This window comes from Biomphalaria glabrata, chromosome 2 (genome assembly GCF_947242115.1).
Source record: "Biomphalaria glabrata chromosome 2, xgBioGlab47.1, whole genome shotgun sequence".
Taxonomy (NCBI): domain Eukaryota; kingdom Metazoa; phylum Mollusca; class Gastropoda; family Planorbidae; genus Biomphalaria; species Biomphalaria glabrata.
The window spans coordinates 18,526,955-18,542,413 of record NC_074712.1 but is presented as its reverse complement, the minus strand read 5'-3'; the positions used below and the strand labels follow the sequence as shown (position 1 = coordinate 18,542,413).

Sequence of the window (15,459 nt, the reverse complement as noted above, 5' to 3'; positions counted from 1 at the left end):
CCGAGTGATACAACCTCTCTGGACTTCACTGACTTACCACACCGAGTGACACAACCTCTCTGGACTTCACTGACTTACCTCACCGAGTGATACAACCTCTCTGGACTTCACTGACTTACCACACCGAGTGATACAACCTCTCTGGACTTCACTGACTTACCTCACCGAGTGATACAACCTCTCTGGACTTCACTGACTTACCTCACCGAGTGATACAACCTCTCTGGACTTCACTGACTTACCACACCGAGTGACACAACCTCTCTGGACTTCACTGACTTACCTCACCGAGTGATACAACCTCTCTGGACTTCACTGACTTACCACACCGAGTGACACAACCTCTCTGGACTTCACTGACTTACCACACCGAGTGACACAACCTCTCTGGACTTCACTGACTTACCACACCGAGTGACACAACCTCTCTGGACTTCATTGACTTACCACACCGAGTGACACAACCTCTCTGGACTTCATTGACTTACCACACCGAGTGACACAACCTCTCTGGACTTCATTGACTTACCACACCGAGTGACACAACCTCTCAGGACTTCATTGACTTACCACACCGAGTGACACAACCTCTCTGGACTTCATTGACTTACGCACCGGGTGACACAACCTCTCTGGACTTCACTGACTTACCACACCGGGTGACACAACCTCTCTGGACTTCATTGACTTACCACACCGGGTGACACAACCTCTCTGGACTTCACTGACTTACCACACCGGGTGATACAACCTCTCTGGACTTCATTGACTTACCCCACCGGGTGATACAACCTCTCTGGACTTCACTGACTTACCACACCGGGTGATACAACCTCTCTGGACTTCACTGACTTACCACACCGGGTGACACAACCTCTCTGGACTTCATTGACTTACCACACCGGGTGATACAACCTCTCTGGACTTCATTGACTTACCACACCGGGTGATACAACCTCTCTGGACTTCATTGACTTACCACACCGGGTGATACAACCTCTCTGGACTTCATTGACTTACCACACCGGGTGATACAACCTCTCTGGACTTCACTGACTTACCACACCGGGTGACACAACCTCTCTGGACTTCATTGACTTACCACACCGGGTGATACAACCTCTCTGGACTTCACTGACTTACCACACCGGGTGATACAACCTCTCTGGACTTCATTGACTTACCACACCGGGTGATACAACCTCTCTGGACTTCACTGACTTACCACACCGGGTGACACAACCTCTCTCTACTTCACTGACTTACCGCACCGAGTGATACAACCTCTCTGGACTTCATTGACTTACCGCACCGAGTGACACAACCTCTCTGGACTTCACTGACTTACCGCACCGAGTGATACAACCTCTCTGGACTTCATTGACTTACCGCACCGAGTGATACAACCTCTCTGGACTTCATTGACTTACCGCACCTGGTGATACAACCTCGCTGGACTTCACTGACTTACCACACCGAGTGACACAACCTCTCTGGACTTCACTGACTTACCACACCGAGTGACACAACCTCTCTGGACTTCACTGACTTACCTCACCGAGTGATACAACCTCTCTGGACTTCACTGACTTACCACACCGAGTGATACAACCTCTCTGGACTTCACTGACTTACCTCACCGAGTGATACAACCTCTCTGGACTTCACTGACTTACCTCACCGAGTGATACAACCTCTCTGGACTTCACTGACTTACCACACCGAGTGACACAACCTCTCTGGACTTCACTGACTTACCTCACCGAGTGATACAACCTCTCTGGACTTCACTGACTTACCACACCGAGTGACACAACCTCTCTGGACTTCACTGACTTACCACACCGAGTGACACAACCTCTCTGGACTTCACTGACTTACCACACCGAGTGACACAACCTCTCTGGACTTCATTGACTTACCACACCGAGTGACACAACCTCTCTGGACTTCATTGACTTACCACACCGAGTGACACAACCTCTCTGGACTTCATTGACTTACCACACCGAGTGACACAACCTCTCAGGACTTCATTGACTTACCACACCGAGTGACACAACCTCTCTGGACTTCATTGACTTACGCACCGGGTGACACAACCTCTCTGGACTTCACTGACTTACCACACCGGGTGACACAACCTCTCTGGACTTCATTGACTTACCACACCGGGTGACACAACCTCTCTGGACTTCACTGACTTACCACACCGGGTGATACAACCTCTCTGGACTTCATTGACTTACCCCACCGGGTGATACAACCTCTCTGGACTTCACTGACTTACCACACCGGGTGATACAACCTCTCTGGACTTCACTGACTTACCACACCGGGTGACACAACCTCTCTGGACTTCATTGACTTACCACACCGGGTGATACAACCTCTCTGGACTTCATTGACTTACCACACCGGGTGATACAACCTCTCTGGACTTCATTGACTTACCACACCGGGTGATACAACCTCTCTGGACTTCATTGACTTACCACACCGGGTGATACAACCTCTCTGGACTTCACTGACTTACCACACCGGGTGACACAACCTCTCTGGACTTCATTGACTTACCACACCGGGTGATACAACCTCTCTGGACTTCACTGACTTACCACACCGGGTGATACAACCTCTCTGGACTTCATTGACTTACCACACCGGGTGATACAACCTCTCTGGACTTCACTGACTTACCACACCGGGTGACACAACCTCTCTCTACTTCACTGACTTACCGCACCGAGTGATACAACCTCTCTGGACTTCATTGACTTACCGCACCGAGTGACACAACCTCTCTGGACTTCACTGACTTACCGCACCGAGTGATACAACCTCTCTGGACTTCATTGACTTACCGCACCGAGTGATACAACCTCTCTGGACTTCATTGACTTACCGCACCTGGTGATACAACCTCTCTGGACTTCACTGACTTACCACACCGAGTGACACAACCTCTCTGGACTTCACTGACTTACCACACCGAGTGACACAACCTCTCTGGACTTCACTGACTTACCTCACCGAGTGATACAACCTCTCTGGACTTCACTGACTTACCACACCGAGTGACACAACCTCTCTGGACTTCACTGACTTACCACACCGAGTGATACAACCTCTCTGGACTTCACTGACTTACCGCACCGGGTGACACAACCTCTCTGGACTTCACTGACTTACCACACCGAGTGATACAACCTCTCTGGACTTCATTGACTTACCGCACCGGGTGATACAACCTCTCTGGACTTCATTGACTTACCACACCGAGTGACACAACCTCTCTGGACTTCATTGACTTACCACACCTGGTGATACAACCTCTCTGGACTTCATTGACTTACTGCACCGAGTGATACAACCTCTCTGGACTTCACTGACTTACTGCACCGGGTGATACAACCTCTTTGGACTTCATTGACTTACCGCACCGGGTGATACAACCTCTCTGGACTTCATTGACTTACCGCACCGGGTGATACAACCTCTCTGGACTTCACTGACTTACCACACCTGGTGATACAACCTCTCTGGACTTCACTGACTTACCACACCGAGTGACACAACCTCTCTGGACTTCATTGACTTACCGCACCGAGTGATACAACCTCTCTGGACTTCACTGACTTACCGCACCGGGTGATACAACCTCTCTGGACTTCATTGACTTACCGCACCGGGTGATACAACCTCTCTGGACTTCATTGACTTACCGCACCGGGTGATACAACCTCTCTGGACTTCACTGACTTACCGCACCGGGTGGCACAACCTCTCTTTTTTTGCTTTCATTTCAAATACATCATTTCTTTTGCATTTCTTTTATCCAAACACATGTTGAGGGAGGGGGTAAAATTTTTTTTTTAAAATCTACCTTTCTTTTATTATCTACCTGTAAGAGTCTATTCAACAATGTCATTGAAAGGTCAACTGTTATATTATTGTAGAAGAGTCAACTCGAATTGTTTAAAACAAAATCAGTTTTCAATCAGGGTCTAAGAAGGCGGGCTAATACCAGTACTTGGTCTCTATCCCATAGTTTGGGACGCTTTGAGGAATAAATTTATTTATTTTCATGTTAATTACTTTATATCTACATACAGAGCTAGTTTTTTTTTTTAATTATTATTTATCTTTCATTTTTATCAAAGATTATTAACAACTATATTTGCCTTTTGCAGCAAACTACTTCCGGCAGACGTTTGAGTCCCTCGGACTTCCGGTGATATCTTACGACACAGTATCGCCTGAACATTCTAAGGTAAAACTTTTGTAGACTGTAAATGAGGATTAGAATTCATTTGCATTTTTAACTAACAATTAGGCAAAACGTCACATATGGGGGGGGGGGAAATTGTGATGATTAATACAATCATAACATCAAATTTTACCACAAAAACTGAATTGGAACACACAATTACAGAAGTTGAGATAAGGAACTAGATTGCAGTTAAAAAAACTAAAACATGCTTAGAAACAAAGTCTACCACGTTATGTCACAGTGTTCACGAAAGCGTGTGTTTGTGTGTGTGTGAAGGAGTGCAACTTGGAACTCAAACATTGCCCCCCATTGACAACTCGTTTGCCCATACTTTGTGCTGTGATTGAATTAGCCCCGCGCGGACTCATTGCCTCGTTTGAAAACGAAAGCAGCCATTTCCTTTCCATCAAACGTGTAATGTTAATGTTATTTTGGAATATCAAGTTGAAGGATATTCCCTAACCTATATATGACCCATCAAGGATATTTACTTGCTCTTTGCTAGATATATATAGATTCATAAATACATATTTTAGTATAGAGAGATATGGAAGTAATTAAGTGGCTGTTTCCCTAATAGAAGCTTTTTTTAAAAGTATATTTTTCTATATTTTGCTTGTTAGTTAAGCGCTACTCTGTTTATCTTTGATAGAACTGTCATGCGACGTCTTGATTTCCCGGTCAAGTGAATCCAAACATGCCAGATGAAACACTATTGAAACAATTGAAACAATTCTTTATGCATTTATTTACCATACCAATGTGTATAGTGTTTTATTTCATCCTGTAGACTTCCTACTGCATGCTATATTTCAGAGAGCATTAACTCTTGAACTGGCGCCAACCATCAACCAAATGATGGAAGCATTCTTCGCCTTCCTGAAGAAATTTGGCTGGACGGATTTCTCGTTTCTGTGTGCTCTGCCAAATGGGTGCGAGTCCTACATTGAAACCATCCGCCAGAAAGTTGAGGACTCCAACAGGAAATACAATATCAGCGTTTACGGCGTAGAGATTTTTGCGTAAGTCACGTATTACTAGCAGACATCTTAGACGTTACAGACGTCCCTTCAAAAGAGAAGATACTTACGTCCTAAGTGTATCCATGTGTCAATCTAGACATGCATGTTAATCAGCTGCTATGTCGTTGGTTTTCCTGGCTGATTCAGACAACCCAAATATTTTATAGGTCTGTAATGGGATCTGTGACTGGGCGGCATATTTAGGGATGACTCAGAGAGAGAGGTGTAGCGTTTAAATTTTCATACAGACTTGGAATTTTTAAATTTTAGACAAACTCAGCTCAGTGGTATTTCTCATACATGCTGACAAAAGAAATAGCACTAAGCAGACCATACGAGCGAGGACGACACACACGATACAAAAGCAATAATTTTGTTTCGCTTTCTGGTCATGAAAGGAAGTAATTTTAAAGAATTAACTAATTCATTTCCACAGTTGTAAGCACAGACATTTATATATTTCTATGTCTATGGCCGTAAATATTAATTACATGAAACAAATATCATTGTATTTATTGGTAAGCTTACGTATTCTAATCAATGGGTAGAAGGAGTAACAATTTGCTATAACGAGAAGTGAGAAATACATAGACATGACAAAGTCATTACTTTCCAGCTTGTTCCTTCTTGTCTGAAAGTTGACACCTAAAGAAAAACAAAACTATTTCTATTTTTACTAAAACAATGTCTCCTGGCGTAGTCGTTAATTGATAAACTATTATTAGTGTTAATTTGTTATCTATCAGTTGGAATTGAGACGTCTAAGAAGTGAACTTGTTTGATTCTCTATTCTCTCTATGTTTCTCTCTATGTTTCTCTATTGTTTCTCTCTATGTTTCTCTCTATGTTTCTCTCTATGTTTCTCTCTATGTTTCTCTCTATGTTTCTCTATTGTTTCTCTCTATGTTTCTCTCTATGTTTCTCTCTATTGTTTCTCTCTATGTTTCTCTCTATTGTTTCTCTCTATGTTTCTCTCTATGTTTCTCTATATGTTTCTCTCTATGTTTCTCTCTATTGTTTCTCTCTATGTTTCTCTCTATTTTTCTCTATTGTTTCTCTCTATGTTTCTCTCTATGTTTCTCTCTATGTTTCTCTATTGTTTCTCTCTATGTTTCTCTCTATGTTTCTCTCTATGTTTCTCTCTATGTTTCTCTATTGTTTCTCTCTATGTTTCTCTCTATGTTTCTCTCTATGTTTCTCTATTGTTTCTCTCTATGTTTCTCTCTATGTTTCTCTCTATGTTTCTCTATTGTTTCTCTCTATGTTTCTCTCTATGTTTCTCTCTATGTTTCTCTCTATGTTTCTCTCTATGTTTCTCTCTATGTTTCTCTCTATGTTTCTCTCTATGTTTCTCTCTATGTTTCTCTCTATGTTTCTCTATTGTTTCTCTCTATGTTTCTCTCTATGTTTCTCTCTATTGTTTCTCTCTATGTGTCACCGTGGTTATATTTTGGGCACTAGGATATTATTGTTTATTTTATCCATGTAGGCGTGGTGGTGACATTGGGTTCATATTATAATGCGATCATACTTCACTTGCACAGAATAAGGAAATGACACTTGATGTAGCAGACACAAATAATAATAGTTTTATATAAGTAATAACATTACATAGTGAATATAATACACAATTCAATTCAGGAATGATCAGTATTAATCCTCTTAGAAATATGGCGAATATAATAATAACTTTGTAACTATTCTTACTCCTTGTATCAACTGTCTACCACTAAGTAACTCTAACAACTCTTTCTCTCAACTGTCTACCACTAAGTAACTCTAACAACTCTTTCTCTCAACTGTCTACCACTAAGTAACTCTAACAACTCTTTCTCTCAACTGTCTACCACTAAGTAACTCTAACAACTCTTTCTCTCAACTGTCTACCACTAAGTAACTCTAACAACTCTTTCTCTCAACTGTCTACCACTAAGTAACTCTAACAACTCTTTCTCTCAACTGTCTATAACTAACTCCTTTAAGCAACTAACTCAACTGACTATATCAAGTGACTCTATCAAGTGCTTGCTACCATTTCCCTATATTGACTGACTGCCCTTAACTCTTGTTCACTTAAGGTCAAAAGTGTTCACCTTAGTGCAACATTAGTTGTGACTAACATTCACAATATAGAAATTCATTCACAATACTGAAATATGGTTTCTACACTATGGCACCAACTTTGAGATGGTGACAATATGATTCTCTATATGTTTCTCTATATGATTCTCTACATGTTTCTCTCTATGTTTCAGGTATCGTCTTCTCTCCTATTTAAATGTAACGGATTTTCAAAACCTTGAGGCTATCGATGAGAAACTGACCGACGAGCTGGACAGGGACACACGAATCATACTGGTCCATGGGAACGAGTAAGTTAGTCCACTGTGTCTTAGAGACTTGCTGCTAAGTTAGTCCACTGTGTCCTAGAGACTTACTGCTAAGTTAATCCACTGTGTCTTAGAGACTTGCTGCTAAGTTAGTCCACTGTGTCTTAGAGACTCGCTGCTAAGTTAGTCCACTGTGTCTTAGAGACTCGCTGCTAAGTTAGTCCACTGTGTCTTAGAGTTTCGCTGCTAAGTTAGTCCACTGTGTCTTAGAGACTCGCTGCTAAGTTAGTCCACTGTGTCTTAGAGACTCGCTGCTAAGTTAGTCCACTGTGTCTTAGAGACTCGCTGCTAAGTTAGTCCACTGTGTCTTAGAGACTTGCTGCTAAGTTAGTCCACTGTGTCTTAGAGACTTGCTGCTAAGTTAGTCCACTGTGTCTTAGAGACTCGCTGCTAAGTTAGTCCACTGTGTCTTAGAGACTCGCTGCTAAGTTAGTCCACTGTGTCTTAGAGACTCGCTGCTAAGTTAGTCCACTGTGTCTTAGAGACTCGCTGCTAAGTTAGTCCACTGTGTCTTAGAGACTCGCTGCTAAGTTAGTCCACTGTGTCTTAGAGACTCGCTGCTAAGTTAGTCCACTGTGTCTTAGAGACTCGCTGCTAAGTTAGTCCACTGTGTCTTAGAGACTCGCTGCTAAGTTAGTCCACTGTGTCTTAGAGACTCGCTGCTAAGTTAGTCCACTGTGTCTTAGAGACTCGCTGCTAAGTTCGTCCACTGTGTCTTAGAGACTCGCTGCTAAGTTAGTCCACTGTGTCTTAGAGACTCGCTGCTAAGTTAGTCCAGTGTGTCTTAGAGACTCGCTGCTAAGTTAGTCCAGTGTGTCTTAGAGACTCGCTGCTAAGTTAGTCCACTGTGTCTTAGAGACTCGCTGCTAAGTTAGTCCACTGTGTCTTAGAGACTTGCTGCTAAGTTAGTCCACTGTGTCTTAGAGACTTGCTGCTAAGTTAGTCCACTGTGTCTTAGAGACTCGCTGCTAAGTTAGTCCACTGTGTCTTAGAGACTCGCTGCTAAGTTAGTCCAGTGTGTCTTAGAGACTCGCTGCTAAGTTAGTCCAGTGTGTCTTAGAGACTCGCTGCTAAGTTAGTCCACTGTGTCTTAGAGACTTGCTGCTAAGTTAGTCCACTGTGTCTTAGAGACTTGCTGCTAAGTTAGTCCACTGTGTCTTAGAGACTCGCTGCTAAGTTAGTCCACTGTGTCTTAGAGACTTGCTGTTGTTAGTCCACTGTGTCTTAGAGACTCGCTGCTAAGTTAGTCCACTGTGTCTGAGAGACTTGCTCATTTACTGAAAACATTACCAAATTGTCGAATATAAGATCTTGTCAATTAAGAGACCAAGATACATTTTAAAATAAGAGACATTAATAAATAAGAAACATTGTCAAGCAAGAGGTAACATGAAATAAGAGATAATGTTAAATAAGTAACATTATCAAGAAGACATTGCTTCGTAACCGACATTGCCAAGAAGTAGACATTCACAAGAAACAGACATTTCCAGAAACAGACATTGCCAATAAACAGACATTGACAATAAGTAGACATGTGAGGCACTTATTTCAGTCTTGATAAAGGCGATGATTAGAAATCAAATTTTTATATCTAAATTTGAAAGACGCACAGACGTATAGTTAACTTTTCATCAATAACAGCTTGTCTTTAAGCGAGCCGATTAGTTTGTGAACACTCAATTATTGTTGCAGTAATTTAGAGATGTTCGATTGTCTCAAAGACATTACAATGAGATCTCCTTGTGGCAAGAGTTTCAACGTAGACATTATTATGCCAAGTTAGAAATAACAAAAACTTGAACCACTTTCTCTTTGCCAGTGAGATTGTGCTGTCCGTGATGGAGAGAGCCGAGAGACTAGGTCTGACCAGAGAGGACTACGTGTGGATATTTACCCTCCCTGCAATGAAGCAGGCTGCCTCAAGGGACACTATCAAAAAAACCTACCCTGTTGGGTCTTTTGGTAACATTGTTTTTTACATTCTGAGACATTCTAAGTTTGCGTGTTTTGAAGTGGGCTGTGTGTTGAAGTAGGCTGTGTGTTGAAGTAGGCTGTGTGTTGAAGTAGGCTGTGTGTTGAAGGAGGTTGTGTGTTGAAGTAGGTTGTGTGTTGAAGTAGGCTGTGTGTTGAAGTAGGCTGTGTGTTGAAGTAGGTTGTGTGTTGAAGTAGGTTGTGTGTTGAAGGAGGCTGTGTGTTGAAGGAGGCTGTGTGTTGAAGGAGGCTGTGTGTTGAAGGAGGCTGTGTGTTGAAGGAGGCTGTGTGTTGAAGGAGGCTGTGAGTTGGAGTAGGCTGTGTGTTGAAGTAGGCTGTGTGTTGAAGTAGGCTGTGTGTTGAAGTAGGTTGTGTGTTGAAGGAGGTTGTGTGTTGAAGTAGGCTGTGGGTTGAAGTAGGCTGTGTGTTGAAGTAGGCTGTGTGTTGAAGTAGGCTGTGTGTTGAAGGAGGTTGTGTGTTGAAGGAGGCTGTGTGTTGAAGGAGGCTGTGTGTTGAAGGAGGCTGTGTGTTGAAGGAGGCTGTGTGTTGAAGGAGGTTGTGTGTTGAAGGAGGTTGTGTGTTGAAGTAGGCTGTGTGTTGAAGTAGGCTGTGTGTTGAAGGAGGCTGTGAGTTGAAGTAGGCTGTGTGTTGAAGGAGGCTGTGTGTTGAAGTAGGCTTTTTGTTGAAGTAGGCTGTGTGTTGAAGTAGGCTGTGTGTTGAAGGAGGTTGTGTGTTGAAGTAGGTTGTGTGTTGAAGTAGGCTGAAGGAGGTTGTGTGTTGAAGTAGGCTGTGTTTTGGTGCTTTTTAATGTTTGCTTGAAAATTCTCTTTAAACATAATATATTTTGATGAAATGCAAAAGCCAAGCTTTTAAGATAAGATATTATAATTTATTATTGATCCAATCAAATGGAAATTCAGTTTGACTACAATTGACAATATCAGCGTAACTACTGTACAAAAACAATATGGATGAAAAAATCGAACAACATTCACTCACCAAAACACATACACACTCACAACCAGCGCTTTATGAATGTAATACTCTGACCGAAAGTGGGATATAGGAGTTTTTAAATCTTTCTGTTTTAGTCCTTATGGAAAGGAGACGACCACATCGTTCAGATCTTATGTAACAGTGGTTTAATGGTTTACAAAGCTGATATCAAAACACTCTGTGTGTCAGTCTGTCTGTCTGTCAGTCTGTCTGTCTGTCTGGTACAAATTTTGAACACGTAATTTCTCCTTTTCCCATTCTCCGATCAAGTTCCAACTTTGTTGACACTTTATTCCTTTTCTCTAATAAAACACGAATCGTTGGGAAATAAAACAATTAGCTAACTAATTAATTTTGTTTTATATTATAAAAAAAAGAAATAAATGTTACAATACTGAAATATATGACTATAAATGTTGAATTCTTATCCTTAGATAATCTTTTTTTTAATGATTTTATTTTATTTTGCTTGTTAATTAATTCATACATTTTAACATGCTCATGCACAACTTCTTCTCAAAAGCCTGATGAAACTTACTTTTTGTTATTTGTCTATGTTTGCAGTTATCGGCTTTGACTCGTACGCGAGTCAGGTCAAAGAATTGCACAACCAAGTGAGCAAAATGTGGTACTCGGCGCTGAAGATGATGGCTGTATCCAAAGAATTTGAGTCTGTTGATTTCCAGACTCACTTCTCGTGCGATGTGCGAAGCCAGGCAACCAACCAATCGGCTCGGTCTTTGTATTGGAAGTATGGGGAACATTTGTACAAGTAAGTGCGATATCAGTTCGACCTTTAACCTAAACAAAAATAAATCAAACTATTTTAAAGAAAATGGAAACGTTGAGTCTCTAGCAACAATCTTGACTACTTTGTTCTGTTCTCTAATAGTTGAGTCTCTAGCAACAATCTTGACTACTTTGTTCTGTTCTCTAATAGTTGAGTCTCTAGCAACAATCTGGACTACTTTGTTCTGTTCTCTAATAGTTCGCAATAGTCTCTTCAATTAACGCGCATATTGTTCAGTTTTTCATGTGAACCTTTGGCCTTGTTTTCAAAAGCAGAGAGTACAGACTAAGTGGTGGCTTAGTCAACTTGATGTAGTTCTCTTAGGTCCAGTTCAATTTTCTAGTTTAGTGTGACCTACATCTCTGCCCACGTCTCTGTGTTTGAAGAGCTTTAACTCTGCTCCATTTCACGAGGTGAAGACAATGGCGCGTAAAGGCAGGGGCGTAACTAGGGATTTGGGGGCCCGGGGGGATTGACCTCTTTGGGGGCCCCTTGCATTTTGACATTCGACATATGACATGGAATAATGTACGCAAAGATATATAAGCCCCAAATCAAATTGGTTCAGTATATCAGTAAACTTAACAAAAAGTAATCAAGACTCTTTTAATGAATAAAAGCTTTGTTTATTAGTTAAATAATGCACAAGTGACAAATCTCAATTGATATCGCTTCACGTCGTGCATTCTGTGCAGCAAAGACATCTATAACATCAACTACATCGATACTTTCTAGTATTTGTGACTTCACTGACATTAAAGCCATGATAAGCCTTTCTTGTGTCATTGTGCTTCTGAGATAGCTTTTGATGAACTTGAGCTTTGAGAATGATCTCTCACATGACGTAATGGAAGTGGCCTGAGTTAGCAGTATTCGGAGGAGGTTGCAAAGTTTGAGCACACGTAATTACCATATGAAGCCTGTTTCCTCAATATGTCTATTGGTGATTGTATTACTGGTTTGTTGATGAAGAGTGCTCGTGCATCAATGACATCATACAAACAGGAAAAGTAGCACAGTTTGTCATGAGCGGGTCTTCATCTAACAGGTGTCTTGGTTCAAGAAGAAACCCAAAGGTATCCATTTTCTTTCCAGCCTTTGAAAATGCCCTTCATCTCCATATGAAATCTGTTGAATTGCAGTCCTACATTAGAACTCAACTTCCCATCTCAACTTTTCTTTCTTCTATAGCTTTTATATAGCGTTACTTTCATGCTTATAGCATGCTCAGAGCGCTTTGGTCCAATCTAGGAGTTGGTTTTCCGCTCTGCCTTTAGGCGCTCAGTAAACGCAACTCTGCCCGAGTCGGGTGTCGAACCTCGAGTCCCCTTCTAGGTAGCCAAGACAAGCCAAGTTCAAGCGCACTTAGCCTCTCGACCACGCTTCCCACAGGGATTACAGGGAATCCATAGTATTCACTACCTTCTTTTGCTTTTTTGATGGATTGGGTTTTTGTCAGTTTCTCATCATTTTGCAGAAAGCATGAAAGGGTACTAATTTCTTTAGCAGCTTTCCATTTATGCAGTCCAGACTTTTGTAGTTTCTTCCGAACTATATTAATTGGGAGCAAGAGCTTTGACCAGAATTCAAGATAGGCAAAAAATTCTGCCTTTAGGCGCTCAGTAAACGCAACTCTGCCCGAGTCGGGTGTCGAACCTCGAGTCCCCTTCTAGGTAGCCAAGACAAGCCAAGTTCAAGCGCACTTAGCCTCTCGACCACGCTTCCCACAGGGATTACAGGGAATCCATAGTATTCACTACCTTCTTTTGCTTTTTTGATGGATTGGGTTTTTGTCAGTTTCTCATCATTTTGCAGAAAGCATGAAAGGGTACTAATTTCTTTAGCAGCTTTCCATTTATGCAGTCCAGACTTTTGTAGTTTCTTCCGAACTATATTAATTGGGAGCAAGAGCTTTGACCAGAATTCAAGATAGGCAAAAAATTCTTAATTTTCCACTGCATGAAGAAGATTCTGTCCTAATATTATATGGTACTACGTCATTGTTGGTTGTTTATGTTTTGTGCGCAAACAAAAGGATTCAGAGCATACAAAAGTGGGAAAGATCCATATCTCGTTATGCTCGAGTATAGAAATACTCCGATAAGTGGACTGCCGTATTCACCATCACAACTGGTGACGAGTAGAAGACTCAGGGAATCATTCGAACTGATCCCAAACTATTTAAACCATCGGTAGCTGAAAATGCAGAGACATTACTCAACGAACGACAGATGAAAAGCAAAGTGAAATACAATGCAAAAGCAAGACTACCTAAAGATTATTCTGTCGGAGAGTTCGTCTAGGTCAAACATGGCAGAAAGCAGTTGTCATAAAAACATTCAGCACCCAGATCTTACATCTTAAAGACAAACGGAAAAACATACAGAAGAAATCAACGCTTTTTGAATAAGAGTTTCGATGAAGACATCTCTGGGTACTATGATACCGATGGAGACAATGAACTGCAAACTGTTGGAACAAACGAAACAGACAGTTATAGACCAACGTCTAGAGAACTTGTTGTGCCAGTCAAGACAACCAGAAGTGGACGAATTGTTAAAGTTCCTAGTAGACAGGGCCGGCCTTATGCCACTGCAGCCTATGCGGTCGCAGTGGGCCCCGCGCTTTCATAGGACACGCGCTAATTCTAAGTGTACATTATTAAATTAAACCATTATAACGTATATAAAATAACAGGGTTTTCGTGACCTCCTGATTTTCCAGGGCCTCCAGGAAATCTCATGAAAAGGCAAAATATACGATAAAGTCCTGAACTTTTTTTGAATTTATTCAAATCTCCTGAAGAATAGACGAAATTGACATTTTGGGGTGCCAATAAATAAAAAGTGGCATTTCGAGCTTTCATTTGATAAAAATGTATTGCAAAGACGAAAGTAGGCCTATTTTCTAATTCAAAAAAAAAATAATATTGACATTATGCTCATCCCTACCCAGACTAGGCCCCGCGCGATCAGTTTTGCATAGGGCCTCCAAATGGTAGATATCACTCTTAAGAACTTTAAAAGGAAGGGTGTGATAATAACTTCAAAAGGAAGGATGTGCTAATATTATATGATATTACGTTATTGTTTGTTGTTTATGTTTTGTGCGAAAGCAAAAGGATTAGATGGAAATAAAAATAGAGTTTCCATTGGATTGAGGAAAGATGAATAGAGGGGTAATAACTCGAGAGTGAAGTTTAATTCTGAAATTAAAGACGCCAAACCCTAATAATGGACTATTCTTGCATTATTAAGAATAACTTTTGGATCTGTTATACTCGATTCTGTAAATTTTGCTTCAAGGTTAATTAGTGTAGCCATAAAATACTCGCCATTTAGATCTATTATTAGTAAAGGTAATAAGATACCTGGAATTCGCTGTATATCATGCAGTTTTATTCGTGGCAACAAAGTTTAAAATGTAAAACTAACTTTAAAAAAAAACTTTGATCTCTGTGGGAAAAAATATTTTTAAAATGTCAACAAAGTCAACGTACTGATAGACCTAGATCTAGGTTTAGTCTTTGTGATAAATTTTTAATCCATAAATGTTGAAAAAAAAGACACCCGTTGACACTATTTGTCAATCAAATATATTAATGTATGTATTTATAAATAAATTTCGGACACCCATTTGGGGGCCCCCCCTAGGTGGGGGCCCGAGGGGATTTTAAATTTCTCCCCCCCCCTTAGTTACGCCACTGCGTAAAGGGCTACCGTTGTCTTTCATGGACATTGTTGGTGGTTAGTGAAGCGTGTCTATAAGAATATTCAAATTCACCAATCAATCATGCTATCTTTCATTATTTCCTAATTAAATTATCAAAAGTTAGTTGAAAGATGCATTGGGAGTCACTAGGGTCGGTGTCACCCCCCCTCCCCCTTTAAGGAAAATATCTGCCCTAAAAAATAAACAACTATTCTATATATTGTCTCTTTATGTTGAACAATATACTGTATGCCAATTAATTTATTGTTACACACAACAATGGTTTTCGATTACCGGTATATT

The 15,459-nt window shown here is 41.1% G+C and overlaps 1 protein-coding gene across 3 annotated transcripts in view; it reads left to right on the top strand.

Annotated features, from left to right (window-relative positions):
• The window catches only part of LOC106063107 (uncharacterized), a 323,308-nt gene that overhangs the window by 286,838 nt on the left and 21,011 nt on the right, over positions 1–15,459 (top strand). For all 3 annotated transcript variants that reach the window (XM_056019554.1, XM_056019553.1, XM_056019555.1), the window contains 5 exons: positions 4,194–4,273; positions 5,090–5,295; positions 7,551–7,667; positions 9,508–9,650; positions 11,220–11,427. In XM_056019554.1, coding sequence (XP_055875529.1) covers positions 4,194–4,273; positions 5,090–5,295; positions 7,551–7,667; positions 9,508–9,650; positions 11,220–11,427 — 754 coding nt within the window. The remainder of the gene's footprint in view (positions 1–4,193; positions 4,274–5,089; positions 5,296–7,550; positions 7,668–9,507; positions 9,651–11,219; positions 11,428–15,459) is intronic.